At 42.0% G+C, this 18,538-nt stretch overlaps 1 protein-coding gene across 2 annotated transcripts in view; it reads right to left on the reverse strand.

The window, feature by feature from the left end:
* Positions 1-18,538, reverse strand: part of SIM2 (SIM bHLH transcription factor 2) — a 54,211-nt gene that overhangs the window by 25,336 nt on the left and 10,337 nt on the right. For both annotated transcript variants that reach the window (XM_037014645.2, XM_037014646.2), the window contains exons 3-5: positions 15,854-15,943; positions 8,941-9,049; positions 5,884-5,969 (exon numbers count right to left, since the gene is read on the reverse strand). In XM_037014645.2, the coding sequence (XP_036870540.1) occupies positions 5,884-5,969; positions 8,941-9,049; positions 15,854-15,943 (285 nt within the window). The remainder of the gene's footprint in view (positions 1-5,883; positions 5,970-8,940; positions 9,050-15,853; positions 15,944-18,538) is intronic.

The following is an 18,538-nucleotide window of genomic DNA, read 5'->3' on the forward strand; positions in this document are numbered from 1 at the left end:
AGCCACAGCAATCAGACAAATACAAAGAAATAAAAGGCATCCAGATTGGCAAGGAGGGAGTTAAACTGTCACTGTTTGCAGATCACATGATATTGTACATAAAAGCCCTAAAGAATCCACTCCAAAACTATTAGAGCCAATATCTGAATTCAGCAAAGTTGCAGGATACAAAATTAATACACAGAAATTTGTAGCATTCCTATATACTAACAATGAACTAGCAGAAAAAGAAATCAGGAAAACAATTCCATTAACAGTTGCATCAAAAAGAATAAAATACCTATGAATAAACCTAACCAAGGAAGTGAAAGACCTATACTCTGAAAACTACAAGACACTCATGAGAGAAATTAAAGAAGATACCAGTAAATGGAAACATATCCCGTGCTCATGGATAGGAAGAATTAATATTGTCAAAATGGCCATCCTGCCTAAAGCAATCTACAAATTTAATGCAATTCCTATCAAAATACCAACAGCATTCTTCAATGAACTGGAGCAAATCGTTCTAAAATTCATATGAAAGCACATAAGACCCCCGAATAGCCAAAGCAATCCTGAGGAGGAAGAATAAAGCTGGGGGATTATGCTCCCTGACTTCAAGCTCTACTACAAAGCCACAGTAATCAAGACAACTTGGTACTGGTACAAGAACAGACCAATAGACCAATGGAACAGAATAGAGAGCCCTGATAGAAACCCAACCATATATAGTCAATTAATATACGATAAAGGAGCTATGGACATACAATGGGGAAATGACAGCCTCTTCAACAGCTGGTGTTGGCAAAACTGGACAGCTACATGTAAGAGAATGAAACTGGATTATTGTTTAACCCCATAAACAAAAGTAAACTAGAAATGGATCGAAGACCTTAATGTAAGTCATGAAACCATAAAACTCTTAGAAGAAGGCAAAAATCTCCTGAATATAAGCATGAGCAACTTCTTCCTGAATGCATCTCCTTGAGCAAAGGAAACAGAAGCAAAAATGAACACGTGAGACTACATCAAACTAAAAAGCTTCTGTACAGCAAAGGACACCATCATTAGAACAAAAAGGCATCCTACAGTATGGGAGAATATATTTGTAAATGACATATCTGACAAGGGGTTAACATCCAAAATATATAAAGAACTCACACATCTCAACACCCAAAAAGCAAATAACATGATTAAACAATGGGTGGAGGATATAAAGAGACAATTCTCCAAAGAAGAAATGCAGATGGCCAACAGACACATGAAAAGAAGCTCCACATCACTAATTATCTGGGAAATGCAAATAAAAACCACAATGAGATATCACCACACACCAGTTAGGATGGCCAGCATCAAAAAGACTAAGAACAACAAATACTGGTGAGGATGTAGAGAAAGGGGAACCCTCCTACACTGCTGGTGGGAATGTAAGCTATTTCAACCTTTGAAGAGAGCGATATGGAGGCTCCTCAAAAAACTAAAAATAGAAATACCATTTGACCTGGGAATTCCACTCCTAGGAATTTACCCAAAGAATACAAGTTATCAGATTCAAAAAGACATATGCACCCCTATGTTTATCCCAGCACTGTTTACAATAGCCAAGATATGGAGGCAACCTAAGTGTCCATCAATAGATGAATGGATAAAGAATAGGTGGTACATTTACACAATGGAATACTATTCAGCCATAAGAAAGAAACAAGTCCCACCATTTTCAAAAACATGGATGGAGCTGGAGGACATTATTCTCAGTGAAATAAGTCAGACAGTGAAAGACAAATATCAGATGGTTTCTCTCATTTGTGATGTATAACAACAAAGCAAAACTGAAGGAACAAACAGCAGCAGACTCACAGACTTCAAGAAGGGACTAGCAGTTACCAAAGGGGATGGGTGGGGAAGGGCAATTGGGGAGGGAGGGAGAAGGGGATTGACGGGTATTATGATTAGTATACATGGTGTCAGGGGATCATGTGGAAGACAGTGCAGCACAGAGAAGACAAGTAGTGACTCTGTGGCATCTTACTATACTGATTGACAGTGACTGCAATGGGGTATGGGGGAACTCAATAATATGGTTAATGTAGTAACCACATTGTTTTTCATGTGAAACCCTCATAAGAGTGAATATCAATGATACCTTAATTAAAAAAATACATGGAAGTGGGAAAAAATATGGAAGCAAAAAATTCACTGGTAAAAGCAAAGATGTATCTGGTAGTAGATCAATCACTTAAAAGCTAGTATTAAGGTCACAAAGAGAAAAGTAGTATAATCAATTACATCTAAAAATTATAAGGGAATCACTATATAAAAGGTGTGAAAGAAGACATCATATACATAAAATGTGGAGGAAGGGAAACAAAAAATGTAGTGCCGTCAGAATGCATTCAAACTTAGGTGACCGTCCATTTATCACAAATTGCTATATACATATATATGTAGGATGTCATATAAGAACCCCAGAGTAACCACAAGCCAAAAACCTATAATGGATACACAAAAAACAAAGAGAAGGGAATACAAATATAACACTAAAGAAAGTCATAACACACAAGGGGAGAGCAAGAGAGGCAGGAAGGATCAGAAAGGAGCAACAGAAACAACCAGGAAACATTTACCAAAATGGCAATAACTTTATACTTATCAATTCTTACTTTAAATGTAAATGGATTAAATGCTCCAATCAAAAGACATAAGGTTGACTGAATGGATTTAAAAAACAAGACCCATCTCTTTGCTGCCTACAAGAGATTCACTTTAGAGCTAAAGATACACACAGACTGAAACTGAAGGGATGGAAAAAGATATTCCATGCAAATAGGAATGAAAAGAAAGCTGGAGTTGCAATACTTGTATCAAACAAAATAGACTTTAAAACAAAGACTATAACAGGAGATACACAAGGAAATTATACAATGATTAAGGGAGCAATCCAGCAAGAAGCTATAACAATTGTAATTATCTACACACCCAACACAGAAGCATCTAAATATATAAGGCAAATTTTAACAGACATAAAGGGAGAGATTGGCAGTAAAATAATAATGGTAGAGGACTTGAATACCCTACTTACATCAATGGATAGATCATCCAGACAGAAAATCAATAAGGAAACAGTAGAGTTGAATGACACACTAGACAAAATCTATTTAGATATACACTAAATCCATGAACAGATATACACAGAACTTTACATCCCAAAAGTAGAATACACTTTCTCTTCAAGTGCACATGGAACATTCTCCAGAACAGATCACATTAGGCCACAAAGCAAGTCTCAATAAATTTAAGAAGACTGAAATCATATCAAGTATCTTTTCAAACCAAAGAGGACGAAGCTGGAAATCAATTAAAAAAAAAATGGAAGAAGCACAAACAAGTCAAACATGTGGAGGCTAAAGAGCATGCTACTAAACAACCAGTGGGTTGTCGAAGTAATCAAAGGAGAAGTAAAAAATTCTTGGAGAATAATGAGAACAAAAATACAGCAGTTCAAAATTTGGATTGTTTTTTTTTCCCAGATATGTCTCCCCAGGAAAGGGAAACAAAAGCAAAAATAAACAAGTAGGACTACATCAAACTAAAAAGTTCCTGTGCAGCAAAGGAAGCCATCAACAAAACAAAAAAGCACCCTGCTGTATGGGAGAACATATCTGCAAACAATGCATCTGATAAGGGGCTAATATCCAAAATATATAAAGAACTCATGCAACTCTACACCAAAAAAACTAATCTGATTTTTAAAATGGGCAGAGGACCTGAATAGACATTTTTCCAAATAAGACATTCAGATGTCCAACAGACACATGAAAAGATGCTTAACATCACTCATCATCAGGGAAATGCAAATCAAAACCATAGTGAGATATCACATCACACCAGTCAGAATGGCTAGTATCAACAAGATACTGTACCAGAAATAACAAGTGTTGGCAAGGATGTGGGGAAGAGGGGAACCCTTGCACACTGCTGGTGATATTGCATATTGGTCCAGCTGCTATGGAAGGCAGTATGGAAGTTTCTCAAAAAACGAAAAATAGAAATACCATACAAACCAGCAATTCCACTTCTGGGAATCTACTGGAAGAAAACAAAATCATTAATTTGAAAAGATATATGCACCCCTATGTTTATTGCAGAATTATTTACAAAAGCCAAGATAAGGAAACAATCTAACTGTCCATCAATAAATGTACAGATAAAGATATGCAGCACACAGACAATGGAATGGTATTCAGCTATAAAAAGAAGGAAATCTTGCCATTTGTGATAACATGGATGCACCTAGAGGGTATTATGCTAAGTGAAGTAACTCAGTCAGAGAAAGATAAATACCACATGGTTTCACTTATATGTAGAGTCTGAAAAACTACACAAATGAACAAACAAAACATGGATAAACATAGAGAATGGATGATTGGTTAGCATGGGAGGTGGGGGAACAAGTGAAATAGCTGAATGGGGTAAAGAGGTACAAACTTCAAATTATAAAATAATTCAGCCTAGGGGATGCAAGTATAATGGAATATAGCTCTTAATATCATAATAACTTTGTATGGTGACAGGTGATAACTATATTTATCATGGTGAACATTTAATAATGTATATAATTGATGAATCACTAAGTTCATCTAAAACCAATATAATATTGTATATAAACTATATTTCAATTAAAAAATTAGACAGTTGATAAGTGGCAGAAACAACTCAAGACCCAAGTCCCCTGAAGAATGTCTCTTGGGTATAAAAAGACAGTGCAAGGGTTCCCCACCCCGGCCCAAAGAGGCTGAGTACGGGACAGCAGATTAGAAACACATTCCCCAAACTATAAATGAGGTAAAATCAAAGGGAAGAGCCGGGAGTAGGGCTCAAAGGGTAGGGCTGAGGAGAGGCTGAGGAGAGGCAAAGGCCAGGATGGGGTGGGGTGGGGAGAAGCATTCCAGAAAGAGAGGACAAAGGTAGGATGGAGGCATGAAACTGCCCCTCCCTCCTCACGTCCCCTCCTTCTCCAACACGCAAATACTCCTGCAAAAAAGGCCCCCATCCACCTCCAGCCCCAGAGGGCTCGCAATCTCTTTCCCCTGAGGCAGGACAAACAGCAACGTTTTCCTAGGAGGGGAGTGAGGAGCTCCAAGGATGGGTGGGAGGGAAGGGGCTCTCAGTGCAGGCTTCCCCACCCTTCCCTTGCATGGCCGGGAGCAGCCAACGCCCAGGGGCTCTGGGGTAATCCACTCGGATTCTGGAGCTGGCCAGAGCGGGTGGCCTCGTCCCTGCCCCAGTCCTCTGAGCCCTCTCTCTTCTGTGCCCCATCTCTGTGCTCAGCTTGTGCCCTTGATTGTAAAATGGGGCAAAATACTCCCCTAAAAGGGCTGCTATGACCTTTAACTAAATTAACTGGACGAGATGCTGCCTACCAAGCTCTACTCTGCCCCTCAGAATGGCTCTGCCATTGCTGCTGAGTGCATCATCATTGTCCCTGGATCTGGCAGAGGGTTCCGAGGTCAAGTTCCTCTCTCAGTACCCTCTGCCAACCCTAAGAGCCTGCCCCAGAATATGGATTCTCTGTAAACTCCAGGGCGGCTGCTCTGGTGGCCCTGAGCTGCGTACAGAGTAGAGCCTGAAGGTGCCAATGTAAAATTCTACCCTTAGCCACATTTATTCCTCATTCTTATATAATGAAGCCCAGTCCTCCCACAATATCCTTGTAAGATGTCAGCTCACACCCGCCCCTTGAGCAGCCAAGAGCAGAGCCACTATGAAGCGTGACATTAGGTGGAAAGGTTGGGTCTCTGTGCCTTCCTGTCTGCAGCTGTTCGCAAGGACGAAACGAAATGGAGCAGTGAAGACCCACCACCTTGGCCTGCATCCCTCCTCCCCCCTCGAGGCCCCGCCTACCTTGTATCCGCTGCATGTCAGGCCCGCATTTCTTTTCGCCAAGACACACTTCATCCGAAGAAAGAATGACCTCTCTATCTCATACTCTGCAAGCAGGAGTGAGGTTAGATTGGCCACCTGTCCCAGGATGATTTGTCAAAAAACCCGCTATATCAACAAACCCTGATCAGAGAGCCAGGGGCCTCATTCCAGTGTGCCCAGACCCTGACCCAGAGAGCTTCCGCCCGGGGCTGGGACCTGACTGGGGTGGTAACACGGCCATTGTAAGAACCTGGGAAGTGCCAGCCTAGGGCCACAGTGAGGAGCACATGCAGTGGGCCCAGCCCAGCTCCCCCTGCCCATGGTCCCCACAGAGAGGCCTGGTGCCAGGAGAGTCTCCTCCGACAGTCCTGGGGCAGGTGCCCCAAGCCTGCCAGCCAGGCCCAGAAGCTTCTGACTTCCCTAAGGGTAGTAGCAGTCAAGCTCATGAGTGAAGTCCCTTTTCCTGGCAGAGGGAGCCCTCCCAGGCCACCCTGCCAGCTGTGTGTGGGCACCAAGGCTACCCAGAGACATGGAATGGAGAGCAGAGCCCAGCATACCCCTCGGTCAGGTCGAAGCATTTGCCCTCCTTTATAGCCCTGGACAGACCCCCTCGTCCCTGAGGGCTCTTGCCCCCCAACTCACTTTGGCTGGCCCAATGGCCTCACACTCTGGTCTCTGACCTCACTATTACAAACGCAAATAATCCCCTAAGGAAACACCCTCCACTTTAGGGAGCAGACACCAGTCCTGAGGCACAAGAGAGGAGTGTCCACACCCCTGGGTGACCCAAGGTCACTCCTCCCTGAATAAACATCCATTTGGTGGTGTTAATAAATTAATTTTTAAAGAAAGTTTACCACTAGGAATGGAGGCGAGGCTTTCCGTACCCCCGAGGGAACCGCCTTGGAGGAAGCCAGGGCATGGTCTCAGAGGCGCCCTCTTCCCCTAGCTGGAGGGCCTGCCATGTTTAGCCACAATTCCTCTGCAGCAGGCTGGAGGCTGCAGACCCACGTCTCCCCTCCTGCATGGCTGCCTCCCTGCACCATTTCCAGCTAAGCACTGAGGTGTGGATGCTCAGCTCTAATAAACTGTCCAGTTTTGGGGAGAGCCCACTTCTCACACAACTGTCATGACCCTGAGGCGAGCTCAGACACAGAAGACCAACCCGGGCGGATGAGATGTCAGGAGGAAACGGAGCAATGGCAAACCTCGAACCCTGCACCTCGGGTGGGAATGAGTCTGTGGCAGCCCGCCACCTCCCCCGAGACTTTTTGCTTCCCTGGCACTGTCACTACACCACAGCCTTGAGCCTCACTGAAATCAGATTGGAAGGGTCTCAAGATTTATTTGCTGCCATTTTCTAAACATTTTTTTTAAGGACATGACAGGGAGGATAAAATGCGCTAACAGGAGGAAGCCCATTCCCAGGGAACTGACACAGTGCGGAGTGTTTTAAAACAGTAACATCACAATGCTCTGAGGAATTTTCTAAGACTCTCTCTGTCTTTGTCCACCTTCAAACAACCCTATAGTGAAAGAAATTGATTAGGTGCAGCGTTCTTTCCTAGCCTTAATTTTTAAGAAATTGCTTCTCCAGAGTCTTACTCATGTTCATTTAGGCAGCCAGACCACCTCCAAGGCCTTAGGAATCAGACCGTCAGAAGCCCCCGTCTCATCTCAGAAAGCAGGGTACCAGTCTCTCTGTGTTGAGGAACAATCAGACTTATGGCAACTATTTCTGGAGCTAGAATGCAGGGCCCACAGAGCTGTCTCTGCAGGTGGTTCTAACCTGAGTGTGCTATTCTGTGCTCTCTCCTCCAGCCTTACAAGGACCCTTTCCAGGATGAAGCAGTAAGAGTGAAATGCAATTTTGTCTCTGGCTGGCCACCCCATTCTCATCACTCCTGATGTTTCCTCTTTTGCATTTTGTTCCACGGGGGAGATTTGGACACACTGGGGGCCAAAACAGTTCAAAGCAGACAAGAGACCCATTGGTCAACATGCTGGTTGGTCTCACTGGACCATCAGAGGGAGTCACAAGGCCAGGATCCTGGAATAAGTTCTGTGTCTTGCTAGCACACATCGTAATTGTAATTTAAGGAGTCATCCGTGTAACAGTGGGCTCACATCTTCCACTGAACAGTCATGCCACGTCTGTCCTAACAGAGGGCTTACCACAGCAGGGCCCCAGTCAGTACATGCTCAGTGAGAAACTGTCTGGAGGAGGATCTTGTCCCCACATGGAGCCGGGCCAGCAAAATGGACCTGCTTTTGTGCAGACCTGGGCTCCTTAGCAGATTTGTGCCATGGCACAAACCTACAGATCCCAACTTGGAATAACGTTTCCAAATGCATGAAGTAAAATACATGAGATTGCAAACGGAACCAACTATGTTGAAAAGCAGTAATCAAAATATTAAAACAAGTAGTGAAATGGTTATAAATGTGCTGTTTTATTAACACATTAAATAACAAGATCCAGTAGCAGGTCTCCTAACTCCTGAAATTTCAAAGTAGCAATAAGCATAAACGATATGTTTAAATACCTGCAATAACTATAATATAAAATGAGAATGTCTGTGATTTTTGTTGTTGGTAAAACCACAAGTACTCGTGATAGCAAGATGGTGCGTGTCTGCAATCTAGAGTCAAAGGAAATACTAATTACAACTAGAGTAAAGATGCCATTTTCCCCTGAGTCCTAGCCTCTGACCCTTTGATTAAGAAGCCCAGCTTGTGTTGCTGGAATCCTAAACCAAGAGCACATTAGGAGCGAAGCCTCTGACCACTTCTTTTGCGCCTACCCAGCACCCATCACGGTGTCAGGCACAGGAAAGAGGATCCGCAGTGCTGCTGTAAAGGGCAGAGGTATAAAAGCGAATCCGCCCTACCGCATGTCTGCAGCCCTCGCTCAGGCCCTGGCTGAGCAGCCCAAGTCACCCTGCCCCTTGGCAGCACTGGAAGCAAAGCCCTCAGGTCACACCACAGAACATCATCTTGTTTTCGTTCTGGTTTCTTTTCATCTGGAGGAAATACCTTGGAGCAGGTGGTGATGAAGAGGCTGGTGGGCCGCGAGGACAGCCGTCATCTCGTCGTGGTCAGAGGGATGGATGTACTCATAAATACTGTTGCCCGTGAGCTCCACCTGCCGTGGGAGGGAAAGAAAAAGTCAGGAATCCCCTCCCGATTGCCTGGGAGCAGAAAGCGGGCGAGGCGGGCCACAGTCATGCACACACCCGGGACAGGACAGTGACCTCTGTTTACACACCTGGAAACATCTGTCTTTCCTTAAGCAGTGCCCTGAACCGTCACCCACACCTTCCGGCAAGGACAGAGAGTGGAGGCTTGAGCTGGAAGCCAGGTGAGTCCAGAGCAGAAGGAACCGGGAGTGAAGGAGGAATATGGCCTGCTGTGGAGGCAGGTGACCCCACTTAAACCTTCAGGAGCCGGGACCTCATCCTGAGGGAACTGGTCAGCTGGGAGACCAGCTGGTATGTCGAGCGTGGTCCCTGGGACAACGTCGTCCACGGAGACTGAGTGGCAGGACCGAGGGGGCTCTGCTGGGCTGGAGGAGGAACTCACCATGACAAAGGCCCTTTCTTTCTCCACCAGCTCTGAGTTGTGTCCCCAGACACTGCCCAGCTCCCTTCATGCTACCAGAAGCATGTCTCTGGACTCCCTCGTCCAGGATAACTGTGTTAACCCTGTGGCTCCCCCGACAGGTGTGGCTGCCATGGCTGTGTGACCTGCAGGAAGGTGTGGGCCCACTCCAGATAGCCATGTTTTGTGGCGGTCATTTCCTGAGGTTGCTACCGCCTCCTTCCAGACATGCCCCACAGAGGACACCACAGCAGGCCTGCAGGCCCTGTGCACATCAGACAGGACCAGCTCTGTGGGGTCAGGGGGCCCTAGGAAAACACTGTTATTATGATCTTCACATAGAGGCCCCCAGTGATTCGGTGCCTCACTTGAGAACTTTCTGTTGTTCTCCAAACACGAGTGCATGGTAGAGGATAACAGTGATACTCAAGAACTGGACCCCCTCACCCATCTTAAGATGGGCAGTGGTATAGAATGTTCCAGAAACTACCACATCACGGCAGTCTTCTAGCAGTGGGGGATGGGGATCCTATTTTAGAGATCAATAGTGTGGACAGGAGATCAGAGGCCCTCAGGGCAGTGCTGGTACTCCCACCACAGCTAGGAAACACCCCAAAGCCCAGGTGGGAAGAAACACACAGGACTGAGAAAATGCCCTTGGGTGGAAAACAACCTTGGGGGGTTCTGAAGTTCTCTTCCTCAGCCCTGCCCCAAGGGGAGGGCAAGAGGAAAGAGCAAAGGCAGGCTTGTGAATGCCTTGTCCCTAACCACCCCTCATTATTTTTATGTGTGTTGTGCCACGTGCTTCCTCGGGAGGTGTCCTGCTCTCAAGCAGAGCAGAGACAACTGGACCTTCTGCAAAGCGGCAGCCTTGACTGTATCTCACACAGCAGAACAAGCCCAGCCAGGCGGTTTAATGGAGAATTTCTCCTGGGAGCCACTGTTCCAAATTAACATCAAGACCATCCACCCTTTACTTGGGACCCAGGGGCCAGGAAGAGGTGAAGAAATTTACCTACTCCTCAGAGCCAGTTCCTCTACTTTGTTAAGACATGTGAGTTGCCCTTTTTAACCAGAACAAATTACATTTCTGGCCTGCTAAGTAATCTTGTCCCTAAAACAGCTTTCACAGTTCTATTTTCTGCATTATTCATGGAAGGTTTCCTCCCAGTATTATGCAAGAAGAGCATGGAAGAGAATCCTGTTCCAGAAACCCTGCCTACCTCCCTATGTAACACCCCGCTCCCAAACCTGGCACTTTTCCTAACGGCCCAAATAGATATTTGCCTATGAAATAAGTCATTACACGATTTTATTTTAAAAAATAAAGAATAAAAATGAAACATTCTTCAAGTTATTCCCGTTAATCCTTAAAGAGTTTAAATAAACCAGCAACACTCAAGTCAGACATTTGGGTGGGGACAACCTCCCTGTCCCTGAGGGCAGCGACAGGGGCTCCTTGCAAAGTTCTATCAGAAGGGGAGTGATAGCAGCTAATAAAGAAAGGGCTTAAAAAAAGAATTGATTCACATTTTCAAAAGCTTATTCTAAAAATGAAAACCTAACAAAATAGAGGGTTGGTTTGTGTGTGTGTGTGTGTGTGTGTGTGTGTGTGTGTGTGTGTGTGTGTGTGTGTGTTGGCCTATCATTTCTCCCATACCCTTGTTTTTAGGGGGAAATGATACTTCTGGTTTGCTCCAAGTTCTTTTTTTTTAATTAAAAAAAAATGAGGTACATACAATAAAATGCACAAATCATAAGTGTGCAGCTTGATGCACATTTAATGTGTATACATTCAGGCAACCACCATCTAGATCAAGATATTATCAAGCATTATCAAGCATTCATTTTTACCCCAAGTTCTAGTTTAGAACAAAGTAACTAGTGTCTCTTTAGAGAAACATCTTTGTTTGTTTGCAAAAAGGCTGGCATCTGTGCTTGTACGGAGTTGATGTGCGTTTTAATACCAAAGTAGCTTCATCTGTTTTTAAAGATCCCATTCTCATTACAAGTGTTGGGAGAATGAGAAGAGTAAAGGGCCATGAATTAAACCATGATTTTCAGAATACTTGGGGCAATTTAAAACTCTAAGGCTGTCTAGGAAGTAAAACAGTCTTCAAATAACGGAAATGTTTCTAAAGAACAAATTTGGGAATGATAAAACAATGCTGACCTTGACTTAAAATTATGGTTGACATGGTGTTTCCTGTATTTACATATCTATTCGTGCTTTTGAATGTTGAGAGAAATGTGACTACCTCACAAAAAAAAAAAAATTTATGGTTGTTGCTATAAAACTCTTCAGGTCTCATACATCAGCCGTATTAAAACAGACCCTCAATGCAATATTTTAGTATTTGTAAAACCCTGCTAACTACAGAATGAATTGCTTTCCTACTAAGAGCTTTTTTATGTTTTGCTGAATAGCTTTTCTTCCTGCCAAGAAAACTACATATGACAAATACAGCACTAAATGGATATATTCTGGGTCGGAAGGGGAAAGTCACCCAGTACTCTGAAAATGCACATCACTCCACTTTGGGTGTTTTGCTGACTATGGTAAATTAACCATTTTAAAATAAGATGGTTTGGGTTTCAGGGTTCAAGCTATGTCAACAAACATAAAACGCTGCCCTTTCTCTTTATTTCAAAAGTGAAAGGATTAGGTCTTATGGCCCCAAACAATGCCAGGGCTGTTTTTATGGCTGTGTTTCCAGCTGCAATCTCAAATACTGCATTTTCCTTTATGCATCTCATAAATGGCTATTTCATACCTATCTGTATTTATTTGAAAATGCATACTAGTTATGAAGATGCTATATAATATATCCAACTTCGTTCAAGCCACTGGATACTGAAAATTGAGGAAATACACAGCAGATACACAAAGCTGTTATCCTTCAAATGCAAATAAGTTAACTACACTAACAAACTGTGGAACTAAGTCATTTAACAAACTTGTGCGGATATGCCTCCCCAGCTGTACCTCTTCCAAATAGATATCATTATGACTATACGAATTATTATGTATTATTTATGTGTGCATACACCAAACAGAATTTTCAAGCCAGAAGCTTAACTCTTTTTCCCAACATTTGGATCATGGGCTGAGAAGACAACTTGCATTTTGTGATTGGTTATTTGTCACTTCTTGGTACAAAAATCCTGCAGCAAGGATTGCTGTGTTTACTAATTTAAAAGCAAAAATAAACTAGTAAACTCTGCCATATAAGTAGATTTCTTATTCCAATGCTTGTTAAACAGAAGAAGTCCGGTAAAAGGCTTTGAACTGGGATGGATTTATACCACAGAAAGAATCATTTCTATACTGAGACAGTTCAGAGAGTTATTTGCATAGTGTCGCTCTTTAAAAAAAACACCACTTTGCTGTGAATTATCGCACAACTGAGGCAAACCTACGAGCTGCCAACATAGAATTTAACCTCAAATTAACATGAAAGATGCTGTTTCTTAAAGAGTTAATGCCACTGATAATAACTAAAAGTTCTTGGAACCCAGAAGAGCGCTGTTGTAAATAAAGGCCCTTGCTACTACGTTACTCATCAGAAAACCTGTTTAAAAGGTTACTCTACTACTACTGGGTAAAATTTTATTAATGTTTTTATCTCTGGTGATTTTTTAAAAAAATCCTTAAGCCTATGTTAATAGAGCTTTCATGTTTGATATGTTTGCCTGACTTTTCACTTCTAATAAAAATAATCTGAAAGGTGGAGAAAATTTTTCTTAAAAAGAGAAGTTGGGTATTTGACATACTATTCAATACTCCATTTTACTATTTAAGTAAAGAAGACAAAAAAAAATACACACTGTGATTCTGCATAGAGTCCCTTCTACAGAGTTAATGGTGAACAGGAGGTAGGTTCGAGGGAAACGTTTGCTATTGCTATTTAAACAGTTCAACATGGAAAACTCCCTAGACGCTAACGAGGGCTCACGTCTGCATTAAAGTGTTTTTGTAGCTGGAGACTGATGCTAAGACTGTCCTGCCAAGAGATCAGCAAAAAATCAGTCAGGTTGACTTTTCTTTAAACTGACACTTCTTCTGGCCACATAGAGACAAAAGGTATCTCAATAACGTTGACAAACAGTGGCGTGTAACTCCCTCCCCTTTCAAAATCATGATACAACATTTATTTCTGCATTATGACCAAAAAGAAATATCATTTTAGTTGTGATTCTGCTTAGATCTCCTTCTGTGGAGTTAATCACAAACAGCAGGAATATTTGTCACCTACCCAAATATCCAATTTGGTTGTTCTTAATTATTGTCTTCATAAGCAATTTTATTCTCCACATAAAATGAGAAAAATGGTTGAGAAAGAATTGTAGGATGCTACATCTAACAGACTGAGAGAATGAACTGCAATGTCCTGGTACGTGCACATGCCTTCTGATGTACCACAACATCCCAAATGACTGAGGCAGCCCTAATATGTGGGATGCTATATGAAGCCACTTTTGTGTTATTTGAAGTACAATTATAATGAAATTATGGTGATGCCTGGCTCCCTGTAGTTTATAAATCACATAAAATGGACATTTTATATGTTTCTTACCAGTCCGTCTGAGAGAGGGGTAGAGAGGCATTATTTTCTTACCATACCTGCTGTATCAGACAATGAAAATCATATACCTGAATGCATTCCCTTTTTTGCTTTGACTGCTAGGGATCTCAGATATTTAATATTCAATAGCAGTGGCTTCATTTTGAAATATGTTTGACCAGTCATTTTTAAAGATTGTGAAATGCTTTGTCTTGTTTGTGACATTATTGTAAAACTAATCAAAGATTTTATAAATTTTATTGAAAAAGTTAAGTAATCCGATCAAGGTCACTCAACCACAGATCAAGTCAGGAGTAGAAACCAAGCTGGGTATAACTAAAGGGGCTTAAATAATTCTAAATAGGGCAAGATGGAAATTCAGAGAATAATAGCCTTGGAAAATATAAAAATAGCAAATTTCATGTTCCCAGCAGTATTTCCCATTCTTCAAGTGCACCAATCCCATGAGTCACTTAGGTGTAAGAGCCAAGCCTTAGTAAATCTTATATTGGGGAGCTGGTGTCATGAAAGAAAAGAAGAGAAAAAGAAAACACCAAACAACTTTAATACGAGATTAACTTTACAGGACTTTGCATAAGAAACACATAGGCACAAAAACCTACTTGGACATGGATAAGGATATATAAACATGGGAAGAAAAGCTGTAAACAAATGGCAAGTTTAAAAACTGTACTGGCAGAAAAAGAAAAGGAATACACCAGATGCAAGTTTCCAAAGTGGTAATTTTGTTTTTCAGTGGGAAACCAAGCCACTGTAATTGGCATGTTTTATTTTGGTTTAACTGCACAAGGAGGCTGGCGCAATACTAATTATTCATGTGCCTTCTGGGAGCCCATTTCCTGTATCTAATTAATTCTAGTGTGTCTTCAGTTGTGATTAAAAAAAAAAACACTGTGCTAATTCACAATGTAAAGAAACATTTAGTCCCTATATGTATTAAAAATGTGAGTTTCAGAACCCTGATCCATGCTTGTTAAATCTGAAATGTAAGTGGCAACAATTGGTTAGACTCCCCCCATCAGAACGGCCCAGACAGCAGCCAAATTCCTCACCAAACCCTTAGCTTGACCGGCATAGATAAAACTAAGTGCACCTCTTTCCTCTAAGGGATGAGCCCCTTTTTAGAAGCTGGTTTCAGAAAAATGGGTAGTATTTAAATGCTCTAAAGAAACCAGGATCTTGCTGTGCAAAACAGTAGTAAACCGAGTTTTATGAGTTTCTATCACAAGCATATAAAATGCTTTACTGAAACGACCACTGAACTGGAAAAACTCAGGAAAATTTACCCTGAATTCCATGTGAACAATCATAAATCTACCCCCCTTTTTACTCCCCAAAGCTCATTCTGCATAAAACCTATGTTCTACATCGGTTTTCCTCTAACTTTCATAGCAACTCATAATGCCACATGCAGACCATCAAGGGTGGACTGAAAAGTCTCTCTTTGTGAAGCTCTTGTTGGTGGCAGAGTGTTACTGCAGAAACCGAGTCCAGGCTATCCAACAGAATCTCAGAACAGGGCTGACGGTTGCAAAGCTATACTGGTCATTAATCCCAAAGGAAAAAGAAAATAAAAAAGTGAAATGTAACACAGAAAAGAAAAGCCCTGCAGGGTAGCCTAAGATGATTTTGCACTTTTGAATTATGCTCATACACAAAAGCAGGCGCTTAAATAGGATCATTTTCAAGTTGAGTAAGACTGTCAAGATCTGCCAACACATAATTTAAAATTTTGGCTGTACATAAAATTAGGTAATACCTACCTGGGACAAGCCCAAATGTACAGAGGCTGTTTCCGATATATACATGATTTTGCCATCAGATGCTACCACAAAAACAAATCCATCCAAAGTCTGTAAGAGAAAAAGTGTCAGGGTGAGAAGTGACGGTTGTACATTAGAGTTAAACCTAATAATTGTACTATCACTGGAGGGGAAGAATGTATAAAATATTATCATCAACACATACCCCTGTTAAATGCAAAAAATGGAGCCCAGGGCAAGAAGGAGGATTGTAGTTTATAGCACTCAAGATTTAGTTCCCGGTCCTGGTTCTCAAATGCTTTTAAAGCACTTTTAAAAACAACTTTACATACACAGCACAAAAATCATGCAAAATGTTTGAGAATTCTTGTCATGCTCAGTTTAGATGTAGTAGCTTTATTGTTTGGGGTTATTTTAGCACTTTATATTTAACACTTAACACAAATCCGGAGTTCTATGGTACTTAGGGGAAAATCTACCACTATATAGACCATTTTATGTCATAATTGGCAGTCGTTTATACCACTAGGACATAGGCTTTATTTGCCACAATTTTCTAGTTACCTCTAAGTACCATTTGAATAATAAATTCCAAACACTACCACTCCCCATAAAATAAAGGAAAACACCTAGTAACTTTAACAGACTATCTCTACATAACTGTTTAGAATTTGCAAGAGATCAAATGCCTTTGCAAAATTCAAGGAGAAATGAAAACTGCAAAACAAAAACTACCTATAATGATATTTTGATTGTGCCTAAGTTGGCTAGCCCTCAAAAAAATAAAAATATAAGAGGTCATTAAGACAAATAAAAAAGTTAAGGATTATATTTATGTGTGGCAAGGATAAAAAGACTAAATTATTTTTGAAAAAGGAAACTGGTTTTATTTACCCATTCATATTTCAGGTCCAGAACGAAAGAAAAGCAATATAGTTGGTGAAAGATCCATACAACCCCAAATGCTGCCCCCATAAAAAAAATATTCCAAATTAATTTCTGGCCACAAATTCTATTTTTACAGCATGTAATTGAAACCAGATTACCTTTGGGTTTTCTAAATCTAACCCTTCTTTGGAGGGGGTCCTAAAAAGAATGTAATAGAAGTGAAACTTGAAAGATAGCCTTACACTCTACCGGCTCCAATGCAGTTTTGCAACAAAAATTCTTTGCCAACTAAATTATCATTACCTTTTGATATGCTTAGGTTCAAATCAACATCTTGATTAGAAGCCTTACTTTCACATTTCTAGCTGAGCAACAAACTATGTTACCAACTAAACTTCGTTTCAAAAATGTAAACTGTGTGGTGATTTCTCGTGTTTGGCACATTTTGCATTCTTGCTTAATTTCAAAATAATTAAAGAGATACATTTAATGAGAGTATCTGATACCTTAGTCAATGAGGAAAAGAGAAAAAATGATCATATTTAAATTCTGTAAGTTGCCGGCAGTAGCTAAAAAAATTATATTCTTAATGGAAATGTTGAGTATGCCTTTATAGCTTCAAATTACCTAATTTGCTTGCACGTATATTAACTGCAAAGACGCACATCCACACGTCCCTCCGGAATTAAAGAAACATACAGTGGAGGAACCTGCCAGTATTGACTTTGCCTGCCAGGTTTTTGCCCAGCACTTAATTGTCCCTGATATTAGTGTCACTTATACTATGTAGGAGTATCAAACATGCAAAATACCGCACAAGGAGCTGGAAGCGAGCCCCGGCGGAGAGCGCAGGGCGCGCGGGAAGGGCTCCGAGAGCGCCTTTACCCGGCCGAGCTGCCACACCGTTCGATTCGTGTTGTAAAAGCTTCAGATTTTAACTATTCCCGGGATCTTCTCTTCCCCAGAGCACCCATTTAAAAAAAGTAAATCACACTAGGACACCTGGGGCAAAAGGTTTTGAAAAAATCTGCTTTTTCGAAATGTGCAGCTCGTGGCTGACTCGCTGACCCAAGTCACTGCGTCCCGCCGCCAACTTTTTTTCTTTTAAAGAAAACACGAAGTGGAAGGAGGAAATGCAAAATAACCCTCGGTAGGCATTTTTCGATGGCAGAGACAAATGACGGGAGAGGGGAATGAATCGGGTCGTTGATAAGGCGCTGTAAGGGGTATTTGAAATTCTGAGACACGAGGCGTTGTTGTCCCCACCTAAGCGCCAGCCGTCCTGGAAATGGCCAAGTCGCGCGCACGGTTACCCGGCCTGCGTCCCAGACACTGCGGGGGGGAAATCCGAGGTCAGGGACAGTTCAGGAACCGCGGTCTGAATTGCTCAGTGCTGGGCGCTAAGCGGCTCACTACAAACCAAACAAGGGCTTCCCCTCCGTGGGCCAGGGGACCCCGGAGGCCGCACCAAGTCCTGAGCTGGACCACTCAAGAGCTGGACCACTTGGGTTGAACCCAGCTCCACTACTTGCTGTGTGACCTCAGGCATGTTGCTTAACCTCTCTGTGCCTCACTTCCTCTGAAAAAATGAAGGCATAAATAGAACTCTGGGTGGTGATGTGAGTTGCTACAGTAAGATTTAGAACAGAATCTAGCCCGTAGTAAACGTTCGATAAATGCCAATTATTAATATCCTATTATTACTGCTGTTTTTCCTTTATTGCAACACCTGCAAACACAGACAATTGTCAAACGCTTTAGGGCGGCCGCACAGGGGCCAAGGGCGTCAGAATCATT

Source organism: Manis javanica, chromosome 3 (assembly GCF_040802235.1).
Source record: "Manis javanica isolate MJ-LG chromosome 3, MJ_LKY, whole genome shotgun sequence".
Lineage (NCBI taxonomy): Eukaryota > Metazoa > Chordata > Mammalia > Pholidota > Manidae > Manis > Manis javanica.